Source organism: Megascapheus bottae, chromosome 3 (assembly GCF_031878675.1).
Source record: "Megascapheus bottae isolate mThoBot1 chromosome 3, mThoBot2.hap1, whole genome shotgun sequence".
Classification (NCBI taxonomy): domain Eukaryota; kingdom Metazoa; phylum Chordata; class Mammalia; order Rodentia; family Geomyidae; genus Megascapheus; species Megascapheus bottae.
In genome coordinates this window covers 72,175,378-72,192,075 of record NC_143511.1, presented here as the reverse complement: position 1 = coordinate 72,192,075, position 16,698 = coordinate 72,175,378, and the positions used below count along the sequence as shown (strand labels likewise).

General features: G+C 42.0%; 1 protein-coding gene across 3 annotated transcripts in view; it reads left to right on the top strand.

Annotated features, from left to right (window-relative positions):
- Ptgr1 (prostaglandin reductase 1) overlaps positions 1-7,530 on the top strand; it is a 29,293-nt gene extending 21,763 nt beyond the window's left edge. For all 3 annotated transcript variants that reach the window (XM_090330427.1, XM_090330429.1, XM_090330428.1), the window contains 3 exons: positions 112-220; positions 2,920-3,038; positions 7,392-7,530. In XM_090330427.1, the coding sequence (XP_090186553.1) occupies positions 112-220; positions 2,920-3,038; positions 7,392-7,502 (339 nt within the window). In that variant the 3' untranslated portion in view covers positions 7,503-7,530. The remainder of the gene's footprint in view (positions 1-111; positions 221-2,919; positions 3,039-7,391) is intronic.
- Positions 7,531-16,698: the final 9,168 nt, after the last annotated feature.

Here is a 16,698-nt window from a genome sequence, read left to right as displayed (position 1 = left end):
TGGTTCATGCCTGTAATAATAAAACCATATTGTGAAATAATGATCATGATGTATTGATTCTCTAAGTCAGGTGTTAGATTACTTAAGGTGTGTGTTTCCCTGTCTGTTTAGGTAGGTGGAGAGTTTTCAAATGCCGTTATATCCCAGATGAAAACATTTGGAAGAATTGCAATCTGTGGGGCAATCTCTACATATAACAGCAATCGTGCACTCCCACCAGGTAACAGCTCACGCACGCAATCTCTGACATAGGAAGACTGGGCAAGTAGACAGTGCACAGATATGGATAGGCCAGTGGCTGTCCAAATATTAGATTTCCTGATATTCCTGGCAAGTGTAACGGATAGTACCTCATTATAGCCAGGCACTGGTCACTCATACTTGTAATCCCATCTACTCAGGATCTGAGATCTGAGGATCATGGTTTAAAACCAGCCTTTAGGCAGAAAAGTCCATGGGACCCTTATCTCCAAAAACTATACAGAAAAAACAGAAAGTGGCACTGTGGCTCAAGGGATAGAGAACTAGCCTTGAGCAAAAAGATGCTCCCAGATAGTGCCTAGGCCCTGAGTTCAAGCCCCAGGACCCAGGGCAGAACGGAAGGGGGACTTAATTACATATATTTTGTGCTAAATTAGCTTGTTAGATTTCAATATAGAAAAATAACAATCTCAAAATATAGAAGAATCAATGATTAAAAGTTTTCGGTGTTTTTAAAATCTATTATTTCCTTCAAAGTTGTAAAAAGATAGCTATGATTTGATTCAAAAAAGCCAGAACACTTTAGCCAGGTACTGGTGGTTCACTCCTGTAATCCTAGCTACTTAGGAAGCTGAGTTCTGAGGATTGCAGTTTGAAGTCAGTTGGACAAGAAAGTCTGTGAGACTCTTATTTCTGATAAATCTCAGAAGAAGCCAGAAGTGGTGCAATGGCTCAAGTGGTAGAGTGCCAGCCTTGGGACAGTGCCTAAGCCCTGAGTCTAAGCCTCATGACTAACAAAAATAAAAATAAAAACCAGAATACTTGGGCTCTTTAGATATTCGACCTATTTCTAGGAGTATAGAGGGTGACTTGATACAGGTAAAGGGAGAGGCAGGCTGCCATGTCCCTCACAGTCTTAGCCAGAAATTTCTTGGAGCAGCAAGACACATTGGCTCCACTATACTGGCAGTTTGCACTAAAAGAGAATGGGGCAGGGCTGGGAGTTTGGCCTAGTGGTAGAGTGCTTGCCTAGCATGCACGAAGACCCGGGTTCGATTCCTCGGTACCCCACATACATAGCAAAAAGCTGGAAGTGGTGCTGAGGCTCAAGTGGTAGAGTGCTAGCCTTGAGAAAGTCCAAGGACAGTGCTCAAACCCTGAGCTCAAGCCCAGGCAAAAAAAAAAAAAAGAATGGGGCATGCATTGCCTCTTCATACATTCCATGTCTTCATTTGATTCCTCCAGTGCCCTAGTGTCCCCTCCATCCCTCACTTCTTTATTTTCTTGTACCAAAGTTACTTCGTCCCTTCCCTTTTCACACTAACAGAGATCCCACAGCTCCCAGTCCTGGCTGAGAAAACTCAGCTCCCTGAATCCTATTAACAACATTCAAAGACCAATCTGCTGAATTCTTCCTATAGAGTTTTTTTCCTCTACAGCCACTCCTGTGCTGTTATAGAATTCAGATTCACCTGTGCTCCCCAGAAAAGGATTCTTCCAGTATGCAACTAACATCTGAGCCATCATAAGTCAACAATTTCCTCATGCTGTGACAGGCTTGGGAATAGGGAGGAAATCTTCAGCCCCACCAGTTAGCCAGTCTTTAGTGCTTTTAGCTGTGATCCTTAGATCTCAGTCTCCTGAGTAGCTAGGATTACAGGCATGAGCCACCGCGTCAGGATGTTCACTCTTGAGAAGTGCAGAAAACTTTTCCTGTGCCTGCCTGCCTTCCTTCCTTTCTTCCCTCCTTCCTTCCTTTATTTTCTTTCTCTTTCTCTCTCTCTCTCTTTCTTTCTCTCTCTCTCTCTTTCTTCCTTTCTTCCTTTCTTTCTTTCTGTCAGTTGTGGGGCTTGAACTCTGGGCCTGGGTGCTGTCCCTGAGCTCTTCGGCTCAAGGCTAGCACTCTACCACTTGAGCAACAGTACCACTTTCAGTTTTCAGGTGGTTAATTAGAGATAAGAGACTCGGGGGTTGCTTTGAACTGGGATCCTCAGATCTCAGCCTTCTAAGTGACTAGGATTACAAGTATGAGCCACCAGTGCCGGGTTCCTGTGCTATCTTTGGGGTCTCTTTCTCCTTCATAGAACTGTTGAGAAGTTTTTGGTTGGTCTTGCCTCCAGCATGAGTTCCTTGGTTGTCTGGTTTGTGTAAAGATTCTATTTGTTTATTGGTTTCCTACTGCTGCTGTAACAAATGAACACAAACTTAGTACTTAACAGAAATTTATTCTTATAGTTCTGAAGGTTAAACTCTATAATGAATGTCTAAAACAGATGCATTTTTTTCTGGACTCACTAATGACGAATCTATTTCTTGGCCTTTTCTAGCTACTAGAGGCTCTCATAACTTTCTCTTATCCCTACTTCCATCATCACTTATTTTTACTTTTCCCTCACTGTTGACTTTGCTGGATCCCTCTTTCCTTTATAATTTACAATGACTGATGACGCTGCGTCATTGTAATCTCTCCATCTGAGGTTCCTAGTTTAATCACAACTGCAGAAGCCGTTTTGCTACCGATTTTAACATATTCACAGGTTCTAAGTCTGTCTTTCAGAGCCATTATTCTTCCTAATGCAGAGTACATGGTAATACTTAGCAGCCCCATAAATCAGGACAAAAAGAGCAGAGGAAGTAGAAGTAGGAGGAAAACAGTGACTTGGGTAGCTTATGTTTTCACTGTGGGCTTTGTCACTGAAACACACCCTCCTCTTTCAGGCCCATCTCCAGAGAAGATCATCTACCACCAGCTCCGCATGGAAGGGTTCCTTTACAACCGCTGGCCTGAAGATGTTCGCCAGAAAGCTTTGAAAGAATTGCTGCAATGGGTCTTGGAGGTAAGGAGTTTCTGTCACCCCTTCATTTATTTATCAGCCTTATTTATTTTATTTTATTTTATTTTTTTAGTCCTGTGGCTTGAACTCAGGACCTGAGCACTATCCTTGGACTTTCTCAAGCCTAGAGCTCTTCTACCTGATCTACAGACCATTTCTGGCTTTTTCTATGTATGTGGTGCTGAGGAATGGAACTCAGATCTTTGTGCATGCTAGGCAAGCACTCTACCACTAGGCCAAACTCCCGGCCCCTGTATAACAGGATTTTGATACCCCAGACCATCAGGCACTACTTTCTCCCTCCCCTTATTGCATCATCCCCTTCTCCCTTTCTACTGGGCCATTGCCTCTTTATTTTTTAAGAGTTTTTATTTCTGTGCTGGAGGCAGAACTCCTGGAGATCAAATAAGGAAAATATAGTAAACTCAAAGCAGTATGAAGTCAGGAAAAAATCTGAGTTAGAAATCATGCAATGGATGCGGGTATTTTTGGTTTTGTTTTTGTTTTTTTCCTGGTCAGTCATGGGGCTTGAACTCTGGGCCTGGGCACTGTCCCTGAGCTCTTCAGCTCAAGGCTATCACTCTACCACTTGAGCCAAAGCACCACTTCTGGCTTTCTGATTGTTAGAGATAAGAATTTCCTGGACTTTCTATGGCTTTGAATCTTGATCCTCACATCTCAGCCTCCTGAGTAGCTAGGATTATAGGCGTGAGCCACCAGTGCCCCAGCTATGGATTCAATTTGTATTCCATCAACCATAACCTCTTTATAGGAAGATCTTTTAAGTTTTAAATTCCAATAAATTCCCAGTCCAATCACTGAAATGGGATGGAAAACCGTGACAGCACCCAGACTCGTGTTAACAAAGCAAAGGGTGTGTGTGAGCTGCACACATGCTCTCAGGGGAAGCCCAGGTGGGCTCCTGGCTGTACTGCCCGCATGCTGTGGGCCGTAAGGTCCTGTCAGGGCTGCAGATACTTGTGAATCTGTTTGCAAACATCTCTTTGAAATTTGGGACAGTGTCAGAAGAGTGAATCATCCTGCAAGCCCAAAAAAAGAGTCCACTGCCATTACTTTTTAAATATAATGAGCTTTACTTTTTCCATCATAAAAAGAATAATAAAGCCAGGTACTGGCCAGTCATGTCTATAATCCTAGGTATCCAAGAAGCTGAGATTTAAGGGGCAGGAGCGTGGCCTAGTGTTAGAGTGCTTGCACGAAGACCCAGGTTCGATCCCTTGGTACCACATACATAGAAAAAGCCAGAAGTGGTCTGTGACTCAAGTGGTAGAGCTCTAGCCTTGAGAAAGCCCAAGGATAGTGCTCAGGCCCTGAGTGTAAGCCCCAGGACTGCCCCCCCCCCAAAAAAAATATGTGATTTAAGGATCACAGTTCAAAGCTAGTCCAGGCAAGAAAAATCTGTGAGACTCTTATCTCCAATTACCACCAGAAAACAGGAAGTGAAACTGCTTAAAGTGGTAGAGTGCTAGAGTGCTAGACTTGAACAAATGAACTCAGGGACCGCACCCAGGCCCTGAGTTCAAGCCCCAGGACTGGTACAAAATGAAAGAAACAAACAAACAAAAACTCCAATCTTCTCTAAATGTATTTCTTTTTTAGAGGGAGTAGAGAGTCTCCCTGTGTAGTCCAGGCTAACTTCTCCTTCTCCTCTCCCTCCTCTCCTTCCTCCTCCCTCCTTCCCTCTTCTCCCTCTCCCCCTCCCCCTCCTCCTCCTCCTCCTCCTCCCTTCTCCTGTGTGTGTGTACATCAGTCTCAGGGGGTGGACACTATCCCTGAGCTTTTTTGCTCAGGGCTAATGTTCTACCACTTTGAGCCACTGCTCTACTTCTGGCTTTTTGGTAGTTTATTGGAGATAAGAGTCCCATGGACATTCCGGCTGGGTCTGGCTTTTGAACTAAGATCCTCACATCTCAGCTTCTAGAGTGCTTCCCTGTCGTCATTTTTGTCCCCCCCCCCCACCAACCGATGTGCTGGGGAGTGAACGCAAAGAAACAATTTGTTGTTGGGGCCAGGAGTTTGGCCTAGTGGTTAAAGTGCTTGCCTAGCATGCATGAAGACCCGGGTTCGATTCCTTGGTACCACATACACAGAAAAAAGCCGGAAGTGGTGCTGAGGCTCAAGTGGTAGAGCTCTAGCCTTGAGAAAGTCCAAGGACAGTGCTCAGGCCCTGAGCTCAAGCCCAGGACTGGCAAAAAATAAAATAAAATAAACAGTGCCACTTTAAAAAAAAAAAAAAAAAAAAAGAAACAATTTGTTGTTGTTTTGTTGTTGTTTTAGTGCCAGTACTGGGGTTGAACTCAGGGTCTGAGTACTATCCTTGAGGATTTTTTAGCTCAAGACTGGCACTTTACCACTTGAGCCACAGCTTTACTTCTAGCTTTTTGGGTGGTTACTTGGAGACAAGAATCTTAGTGTTTGGAGGCATAACTCAGGTGTAGGTTGCCTGTCATGGAGTGTAAAGCATCAGATAGTGAGTTTAAGTCCAGAGCTTGGATGAAGGAGAAAAAAAAAAAAGAATCTCAAGGATTTTTTTTTCCTGGACTGACTTTGAACTGTGATTCTCAGATGTCAGACTCTTAAGTAAATCATGCTTGCAATCCTGCCCAGCAAGAACTTTAAAAGTTTTTGAAAATGTCCACTGGTTTTCCTTAGTAGATGGTGTGCCTTATCACAGAAAGGGAAATGAAAAACCTCTAACACTGACATGAAGTCTTCACTCCCACTCTCTACATAAAAGATAAACATGTATTGGGGGGGGAAAAAAGAAACCTTAGCTGAAAAGAGTGGCAGATTAAACTGGACCAAGTAGAGACAATGATTCTACACCCTGGATGTAGAAGATTCTGCATCGGCAAGGGCAACTCCTTCATCTCCTTCCACTTGTCCTGAGAGCATTGTATTATTCAATGCTTCTATACCATTTACTTAAAAATTGCGGAATTGTAGCTTGCCATAGTTCTTTTCTTTCTTTCTTTTTGGCCAGTCCTAGGGCTTGAGTTCAGGGCCTAGGCACTATCCTTGGGCTTTCTCAAGGCTAACACTCCACCACTGAGCCACAGTACCACTTCTGGCTTGTTGTGTGTATGTGGTACTGAGAAATCGAACCCAGGGGCTTCGTGCATGCTAGGTGAGCACCTACCACACTCCCAGCCCAAGCTGGTGATATTTCTTTTGCTGTCATACAATGTTCCAATAATCTGTTCTATACATCATATACAGCACCCCCAAATTAATTTTTTTTTTTTTGCCAGTCCTGGGCTTGAGCTCAGGGCATGAGCCCTGTCCTTGGACTTTCTCAAGGCTAGAGCTCTACCACTTGAGCCTCAGCACCACTTCCAGATTTTTTCTATGTATGTGGTACCAAGGAATCGAACCCGGGTCTTTGTGCCTGCTAGGCAAGCCCTCTACCACTAGGCCAAACTCCCGGCCCCAACTTTTATTTTCATTTGTTTGTTTAATTTTTGCCAGTCCTGGGCTTTGAACTCAGGGCCTGAGCACTATTTTTGGGCTTTCTCAAGGCTACTGCTCTACCACTTGAGCCACAGCACCATTTCTGGCTTTTTCTATATATATATGTGGTATCGAGGAATCGAACCCAGGTCTTCATGCAAGCACTCTACTACTAGGCCAAACTTCCGGCCCCTAATTTTCATTATTTGTCAATCATGGGGCTTGAAGTCAAGGTCTGGGTGCTGTCCCTGAGCTCTTTTGCTCAAGACTATTGTTCTACTTTGAGCCACAGTTCCACTGGTTTTTCTGGTGGTTAACTGGCAATGAAAGTCTCATGTATAGAGATTGCCTTCTTGAATACTTGTTTGTTAAACAGGACATTTGAAATATGATGTAAAAAATCAGTCTTGATAAAATTTTTAAAAATAAAAAATGATTGGCTGGGAGTTTGGCCTAGTGGTAGAGTGCTTGCTTAGAACGCATGAAGAGCTGGGTTTGATTCCCCGGTACCACATACATAGAAAAAAGCCAGAAAGCTGGGCGCATGGCTCACACCTGTAATCTTAGCTCCTCAGAGGCTGAGATCTGAGGATCAGGATTCAAAGCCAGCCCAGGCACTAAAGGACCTAGACTGAGTCTCATAGACTTTCCTGCCCGTGCTGGCTTTACACCATGATTCTCAGATCTCAGCCTCCTCAGTAGCAAAGATTATAGGTGTGAGCCACCAGCTCCTGGCTCCCAAATAAACGAAGTTCACAGAAAACAAAACCCCCAGCTCCTATTTTAAAGGTTTCTAGAATGTACTTAGTAAGCCTGTGGCCAGGATGAGAACAGAGTGTCGTTTGAAATGTAAAAATCGATGTATTCATTGTTGATTCAATACAGGGTAAAATCCAGTACCAAGAATATATTATTGAAGGATTTGAAAACATGCCAGCAGCATTCATGGGAATGATGAAAGGAGATAATTTGGGGAAGACAATAGTGAAAGCATGAAGAAAAATGACACATGGAATCATCACTTAATTATCTAAGAGTCAGCAACTGTAATGAGGTTGACTTATCTAATAAAACACATTCCAGTAGCCTGTGATTAGTAATGGAGAATGAAAATTTCATAATCAACAATCATCCATTTTCCTACCTTCGCTGGTTCCCCCTTGGTGGTGGTAAAAAAAAAAAAAAAATAATAATAATAATGGCTTTGGAGTACAAAAGTCCGCCTGTGATTTCTGATTTCTCATCAGTAAAATGAGGATAAGTGTTAGCTAACTCCCTGCAAAAGTGGGTGAAATTAAGTTAGAAAATCACCCCTAGTACCTTTATTGATGCCAGAAGTGAACCATGCTGACATCAGAGGTCTAAGGGCCCACACTGCTGTGCTGTACTTGAGTCCAATAATGAAACAGACCAAAGTCTGAATCTACCATTGCCAACACTGCCAAAAATTTTTAAACATAACACTGGGAGTGTGTGTGGGTGTATTCACAATTTAAATCTTTAAAGACTTACCAAAGAACACAAAGGTGTAAAGATATAAAAGGTATTATGCCATACTTTAAAAAGGAAGGGAAGAAGAGTAAGAAAGCCTAATAAAGGTGGATTTGATCAGAGTACCTTATATCCGTATATGGAAATAACACAGTGAGACCACTGTACAATTATTCAATTAAGTTTTATGCTTTATGGACAGTATCAGGAAGATGTCCATTTGGCTGATCAATTCTTCTTTCATAGACATCAAGGGGTAAATGAAATTATAGCACAGTGAATGAGGGAAAAGGTACATCTTTATAAAAACTCTGGAAAGCTACTATGACTATCTTCAAAGGAGAGAACTGGAGGGCTGGGTGTGGCTCAAATGGTTGAGTGTTCTGGAGACTACTGTGAGGATTGGAATTAGAGAAATCTTTGTTGTATTATCTTTTTACTGTTTGAAATTTGAATATACAATTAAAAAATAAAAGTACTCTTTGTATCTTGGCTTCCTACTGTTCTAAAGATGTGAGATGGTATCTGCTGCCTGCTGGGGTTTGGGGTAAACTTCTGTGGCTCAGAGTAAAGGGGGGCAGGGGGCGTTTCAAGAAGGCCAGCTGCCTGCCAGGGACACTTGGACTGTGCATTTCACCTGGTGAAAGGAGTTAAGAGTTCAAAGCAAAATGGATATGGCTTCTGGGTCATAGTTGGACTTCCCAGCGTGGTATGTCAAAGTTCATAGAAGTCACGGAGTAGAGGGAGAGCATGACCTGAGGACAGAGGTCTGGAGTCTAAGCTGGGCGAGGAAGGGATTGGAATAGGAAGAAGAATGCCTCGTATGAGAGCTCGCAGCACAAGCAGAGCAGAGATATGAGAGCCGAGGCAGTGGAAGCAGGAGATCCACATGGAGAGGTGGCCTGTGGTAGGTGTGTGACCGCACTGAGGGAGGACCATTTCCACATAGGAGTCAGCGGCCTGGTGCAGGCAGTTGGATTCCTAAGCAGTTTGAAGAGGCCTTTGCCATAGAAAAGCATGCCCCGCAAGCACTGTGTGAAGGTCAGAGCCTTGACTGAAGCTTGTGTGTAGCCATGGGGGCCCTCATGAGCTGTTTAGGCCCAGGCAGAAGGACAATGTTTACATGTGGAAGCAAGAACGCTGGACAATGCTGGATGCCAGAGCTTGAGTGGAGGACAGAAGGAAGGGAGTGGTGGTAACTGATGGTTACCTAGAGAGGATGACAAATTTGATCAAAGACAATGGGGGGGGGTCAAAATTTGTTTAAAAAAAAGGGAGTTTACAAGGAAGTGATGCCGTGACTCAAGTGGTAGTTCTAGCCTTGAGCGGAAGAGCTCAGGGACAGTGCAGGCCCAGGGTTCAAGTCCCATGACCAACAGAAAAAAAGAAAAGGGAGTTTACAAACATAAGAACATTGTTGATGCTAGGTTAGAATCAGTGGTACTGCTGTAAACTTGCAAATTGCAATGCATGAGACAAAACACATGCATACATATACTACAAACATTTTGAAGGATATCCATTCCTTAACTCTGTTTACTTTGCAGGCCCTGTTTGGAACTGGCAGGTATCTTTTGGCTTAGGGGTGTTTTGGAAAATTAGTTGTGGTACTAAGGATCTGGAGGCCATGAAAGTTTTGCAACCTGCAGCTTAGAAATCTTTGTAGACCAGATATCATTTCTGTGATCCTTACCTACCTACAGGGGAGGCTGGTGTCTTCAGCTCATGGTAAGCACATAGACTGTTTTTGCCACAGTCTTTGGTCATTATCTTTTTTTTTTTTTTTTTTTTTTTTTTTTTTTTTTTTTTAATTTTTGGCCCCTTTCTCTTTCTGGCCCCGCTCGCTCCGGCCCCGCTCGCTCCGGCCCGGCTAGGCCCCCTTTCTAGCTCAGGCCCCGCTCGAGCGAGCGGCCCGGCTAGGCCCCCTTTCTAGCTCAGGCCCCGCTCGCTCCGGCCCCGCTCGCTCCGGCCCGCTCGTTCTGGCCCGGCTTGCTTCCGCCCGGCTCGCTCCAGCTTGCTCTTGGCCCCGCTCGCTCCGGCCCAGCCCTGCTCCTGGCTTGCTCTGGCCCCGCTCGCTCGAGTCGCTCCCGCACGATCCTGGCCCCGCTCGCTCCGGCCCGGCCAGCTCTCGCTTGCTCCTGGCTCTGCTCGCTCCGGCCCCTTCTCGCTCTGGCCCCGCTCGCTCCGGCCTCGCTGGCTCTGGCTCGGCTCGCTCCCGCACGCTCCGGTCCTGCTGGCTCCGGCCCCGCTCGCTCCGGCCACCACTCGGTTGGGCTCTGTTCACTTCAGCTCAGCTCGCTTCTTTCGCTCTCTGTCGCCGCCGCAGTCTTGTCTCTGCCACTTTTCCGGTTTGGTTGTGTCTCGTCTCTGCCACTTCCGGCTTGGTTGTGTATGTGGGATACCGAGGAATCGAACCCGGGTCTTTGTGCATGCTAGGCAAGCACTTTAACCGCTAGGCCAAACTCCCGGGCCCTGGTCATTATCTTTTCTTGCATGAAGAACATAGTTTTGTCAACTCAAACTCAAAAGTCCAGAGTCTGAATAAGAAACTTTGTTGTTTTTGTTTTGTTCTTGCCAGTCCTGGGGCTTGAACTCAGGGCCTGGACACTGTCCTTGGGATTTCTCAACGATAGAGCTCTACCACTTGAGCCATAGCACTACTTCCAGCTTTTCTATGGTACTGAGGAATTGAACCTAAGTCTTCGTGCATGCTAAGCAAGCACTCTACCACAAGGCCACCCTCCTAGCCCCTGAATAAGAAACTTTTGAGTTTCACTTAGGTTTGGTTTTGTTTCGGTGGGGCTGGGAAGTCCCCATGAGACCTCTGCAATACCCTAGGGTACCTGCTGACCTACTTGTGACCCATGGCTTAAACTGTTTCTAAACCAGGGTTTGAAAACATGGTGCAGTGCAATGTACAGCTTCTCCCTTTCCCTGCTTTTCAGACATGGGATGTCAACACATTTCAGATGATTAGTAAATGTTGAGGAACAACAAAACGTTGCTAGTCTATCTAGCACATAAACTTTTACTGAGGTTAAGCTACTGTTAACGTAGTTTTTCTGTTGCTGGCAAGTATTGCTTCATCCCAGTATGATCTAATATGGTAGCCACTTCAGGCTACTGAGCTCTGGAAATGTAAATTATGCCATATCTTTAGACTGAAAACATACTGAAACACAATCAAGTACTGTTTTTATTACATCCAACTTTATTGTTTCAACAGAAACACAATTCACTTTCACCACTGTGAAGCATAGAAAACTGTTGTATTATAACGCCCATACAAAACCGTGTGTTTTTAATGTGACACATAGACACATCACCAGTCTAGTCAGAATCGACACATTGATTACATTTTGGACTTCTTTCTATGCACAGATGGAATAGCATGATGGACTGACTTCAATATTTTCAAACAGATGGCATGTTAGAGTACACCTATGCAGACAGAAGACAATACCACATATGTAAATTCTAATCCTAAATTGAGCTATTCACTGTTTTCTAGGTAAAACCATGGAAAAATATTTAAATTTTAATCAAAGGCATATTACTAAGGCAGCAACCAGTGCAGATTCAGAAGCTTGTACAACTGGTACAGTACATAGAAAAAGCGACTAGCAAAGCACTGTATATACATTCCACAATGGAAGGATAGACTAATGGCAGTCGCAATTTACAGCAGCAAAACAAAATTGTTCATTCAGTTCAAGTGTTAAAATACACAATAGTTAAAGACAAATTTTACACCTCCATAATTTCTCAGCAACTTAGTCAAGAGAATCCACATTAATGTCTCAAAAGTTCCAACGAAAATAACCTAAACAACTTTTCATAGGTTCTGGGTCTGTAAACTAGGCTAGATATGAAAGTTTGCTTTTTACACAAGCCCTACACTCAAAAGAATCTTGGAAAGATCAAAAAAATTATCTTAAATGTAATAATTTACTAACAAAACTGTGAAAAGAGAAATCTTAGAAACATAAAAAATGAAAACTTCAAGTATGCTTAGAATATACATGAGCAAATCACATTTTCCTCGGAGAACATACTTATATATATATATGTATATATATATATTCTTTTTAATAACAAAGAGACCAGTTGATTCAAAATTTGAAAAGTTTCAAATACTCTTCTTCAGTTTTAGATGAATCATGTAAGACAAAGCCCAAGGAAATTTAGGTCTATTATGTTTCAACATTAAAATTTACAAAAGAAACATCAATCTTTTTTGCCTAAAATCTCAAATGAACGACCGACTTTTTTTTGACAGAATTCTATCTGCTGAGGAATTTCAGCTAGATAGATCAGATTCTATCATGAAGACAGCAAGAGATGACTTTTCCCTCATTGGTTTATTCTAATATGTGATTCATACTTATTGTATTCTATCATATTCTGAAGCAGATTCCCAGTGTCATAAGGATTGAGATGGTAGAACGGTTCACTACACATACATAAAAGGCATGGAATAATTGTCACTCGGAACCAATGAAATAAAAACGCATGACCTTTGGTTCCTTATCAATATTTTTTTTGGGGGGGCAGGGCATGATGACCCACGGCTGTAATCCTAGCTACTCAGGAGGCTGAGATCTGAGGATCAAGGTTCAAAGCCAGCCTGGGCACAAAATGACCTGAAACTTTTATCTCCAATTAACCTTTAGAAAACGGGAAGTGTGGCTAGGCTCTAGGCTAGGACAGTAGCCTTGAGCTGAAGAACTCAAGGACAGTGCCCAGGCCGAGTTCAAGCTCCATGACCAACAACAACAAAAAAATTTTTTTAAGATTTCCTGTGCTAGGAAATCCAAGATTTTAAGCAAATGGAATGCTTACCAATTATGCAAACTGAAACAATCCAGACACAAACAGAACACTAACTAAATGTGTAAAGACAGTACAATCACTTACCAGGAGCTTGGGAGGGAAAGAATGGAAAACTATTAATGCGTAGTTTCAGAATGGGGTACGTCAAAAGTTCTGGAGAAGGACAGGACAGAGATGACTGTAGAAATGAGTAGACACATCACCGAACTCTACCAAAAAGGGATCAAGAGGTATACTTTTATGATGTATATTTTACATAAAATGAATTTTAAAAGAAGTAAAATAAAAGCCAGCTCTTTGACAAAAGCCTTACCTTTTCCTGTGACCTCAAGGAAATTCTCCCAGACAAATATATTACAACAAGACTTTAAGAAACAAGGCCTTCAGCACCCACAGAGTAAAAAAAGAATGCTAAATAAGGTGTATAAAAACAATTTCATAAAGGCTAGAAATTCAAACATTTTTTGATAGCTGGGTGCCAGTGACTCAGACCTATAATCCTAGCTACTCAGGAGGCTGAGATCTGAGGATCTTAGTTTGAAGTCAGCCTGGACAGAAGTCCTCGTGAGACTAACCCTTCAAAAACCAGAAGTGGAGCTATGGCTCATATGGTAGAGTGCTAGCTCTGAGCACAAAGAAGCTCAGGGACAGTACCTGGGCCGTGAGTTGTACAAGCCCCACAACCACCACCAAGAACAACAACTGTTAATCCAAATATGAATTTTTAACTATCTGAGAATGGCCTTCAGAAAACTGTGTATACTTACTTAAACTAAGTTGGTTATTGACACTGTACAGATGGGTTTATGGTTTCCTTCTGTAGTTAGTACAGTATTTAGAAAGTTCATAGTGGATAAAAGATGACCAGATAAAGAATGTGTTATAATTAAACTAATAATCCAGTTTGTAAATAAGACAGGAGATTGAATAAGTGTTTCACTAAATAAAATATATAAATGGGTAATGAGCACAAGAGAGATACTCCAGAAAAGAAAATAACAAATACAACTTCAACCACTGGGGCAACTCTTTTATATACCACCATTATAAGATAAGTGAGAGGAGTTACTTTAAGAAATTGGCAGTTTACTAAGACATTGAACGTTAATTTGCCACTTTACCCATTAATTCCACTCTCCAATGCCTAAGAAAAATGAAAATAAGTCTGGTGCTGGTGGCTCACACCTTTAATCCTAGCTACTCAGGAGGCTGAGATTTGAGGACTGCAGTTCAAAGCCAACCTGGGCATGAAAGCCTGTGAAACACTTTATCTCCAATTAACCACCAGAAAATCAGAAGTGGCACTGTGAGTCAAAGGTAGAACACTAGAACACCATCCTTGAGCTGAAGAGTTCAGGGACAGTGCCCAGGCCCAGAGTTCAGGCCCCATGACAAGAAAGAAAGAAGAAAGAGAGAGGGAGAGAGAGGGAGAGAGAAGAAAAATGAAAACAATTGTCTACACAGACTAACATATTAATGTTCACAAGCATTGCTTGTAAAAGCCAAATATTGAGGGGAAGATCCCAAAAAACCCTTCCATGGTAAACGTACAAAGTATGCAAATGATGGAACACTTTTAACACTGAAACAAATGAAAAAACAAAAATTTTAACAGAAACGATATCAATCACATACATTTTAAAATATGTTAATGAAAAAGGAACACAAAAGACCACTTATCCCATTAATAAAAAATGTCAAATCTGCAGACAAGAAATCCATTGCCTGGGATTAGAGAAGGGAAGTAGGAATAAATGCAAATCAGTAAGTATAAGGATACTAATTAGCTATCAGTTATCAGAATAATATGCCAAAAATTGGATATGAGGGTTGTACAACTCAATGAACTTACCAAAACTTATTGAATGGTAATACTTTGATAAATGTTTGTTTGATTCTTAATAGATATTAGGATAAAATATCCCCTTATGAAAGAAACCTAACCAGCCGGGAGTTTGGCCTAGTGGTAGTGTGCTTGCCTAGCATGCATGAAGACCTGGGTTCAATTCCTTGGTACCACATAAATAGAAAAAAGCCTCAAGTGGTGCTGAGGCTCAAGTGGTAGAGCTCTAGCCTTGAGAAAGTCCAACGACAGTGCTCAGGCCCTGAGCTCAAGCCCAGGACTGGCAAAAAAAAAAAAAAGAAAGAAACCTAACCAGTAAACATTATTTCCTAAATTCTCTATAAATTATACCTTTTCAGAGAAACATTAAACCAGTGTGATTGACTCCTAGTAGTCATTTTCTTTCCCTGGCTAGAATGTTTGATTGGTCCATTTGGCAATGACAGATATAAACTTTGCAAATCAGTGTCATTTAATAATACTTGAATTTCAGGCTTTGAGGGAAGAAAGGTAGGATAAGGAAGAAACAAAAAGCCTTATACCTACAAGAAGTAGTATTTCAAACATAAGTGCATTAAGTTACAGCTCTCAGATTAGCATTAGGGACTTCTTTACTTCCATAAACCCAGAATTTCTTGGATTAGTAATTTTTCTTATTAAGAACTTATTTCTCACCACTGTTGAGCCAAGGGGGCATTGCTGGACCCCAACAACCTGAGTCCCAAACCTAACTCATTCAGGGTCTTTAAAGTTTCTTAATTTTTATTCAGACTCCCATCGATTACGTTTTTAAGGAATAGCTACCAATATCCATATGTTCTGTTCCTCCTGTTCTAATTCCACAACAGAAAATATAACCGAAACTTATCAATTCTATGTTCTCTTCTTGAGTTTTACTTATTATCAATAAGGTAACTTTGACAATGGCAAAGGATTAAAAATTATTTCTTAAGTGGGAAAGTCAGATTATATATAGGAATTTGGCAATTTAGAGATCTAACAGCCTTTAACTTGTGATAAGCAGAATGCAGAATGCACTGCCTATTGAAACCTTTGCTTACTATAAGCAACTATATCAAATATTTTTCTTTTGCAAAAGAAAATCCACCTAGGACAGCCATTTTCAATAGGTTTCTTTGTTCTGAAAGCTGATCTGACTTCCCAATTCTGTTATTCTCATGGTGGAGCTGGCTCAGGCATAATTTTTCTGGAATCCCAAACCACTGAGCCAATATTCAAAGAAAAATAAGAGAGGGACCTTCCCTGACATTTCTGTTTATTATATTCTAGGAAGTCTTGTATCACATATTCAAGAAGTAGACTATATTCTCACTAAGCCAAGAAGTCCAGTATCCTGCAAGGAGTTTTCTACTCCACAAACAAAAAAAAGTGTAAAGAGTAAAAAATGATTAACTTTTTCCCATGAATTTCAGAGTTCCCATAGCATAGTTACATATCATTAATGCCATGTCCCTTCTTCTCTTTTTTTTGGTGGGGGAAAAGGGGGTCATGGGGCTTGAATTCACTAGACCTGAGCACTATCAAGGCTACTGCCCTGCCTTTGAGCCAAGCCTCACTTCCCATTTTCTACAAGTTAATTGGAAATAAGAGTCTCAGGTCCTTTTGTGCCCGGGCTGGCTTTGAACCTTGATCCTCAGATCTCAGCCTCCTGAGTAGCTAGGATTACAGGCATGACCCACTGCAGCGGGCTGCCATGTATCTTCTACTAACAAAGAAACTAAAATTCTGAAAGGTTGAATGATTTGTGCAAGGTGAGTTGGTTGGTAAACTGAGACAGGGCTCAGATTCTGAGTCCAGTCAATTTCTCTTTCCATCACACTAGAAGGGAGAAGAGAGGGGAAAAAAATCCCCAGAAAAAAAATATCAATTTTGCTTTTAAAATCATTCACATGCTTTCTTCACTTTCCCCATGATCTTACCAACTAATCACTATTTACCAGCCATTTATGTCATCAAAGCAAAGAGCAATGAATGAGGAAGTGTTCTTTTTCTAGTTCCCACGCC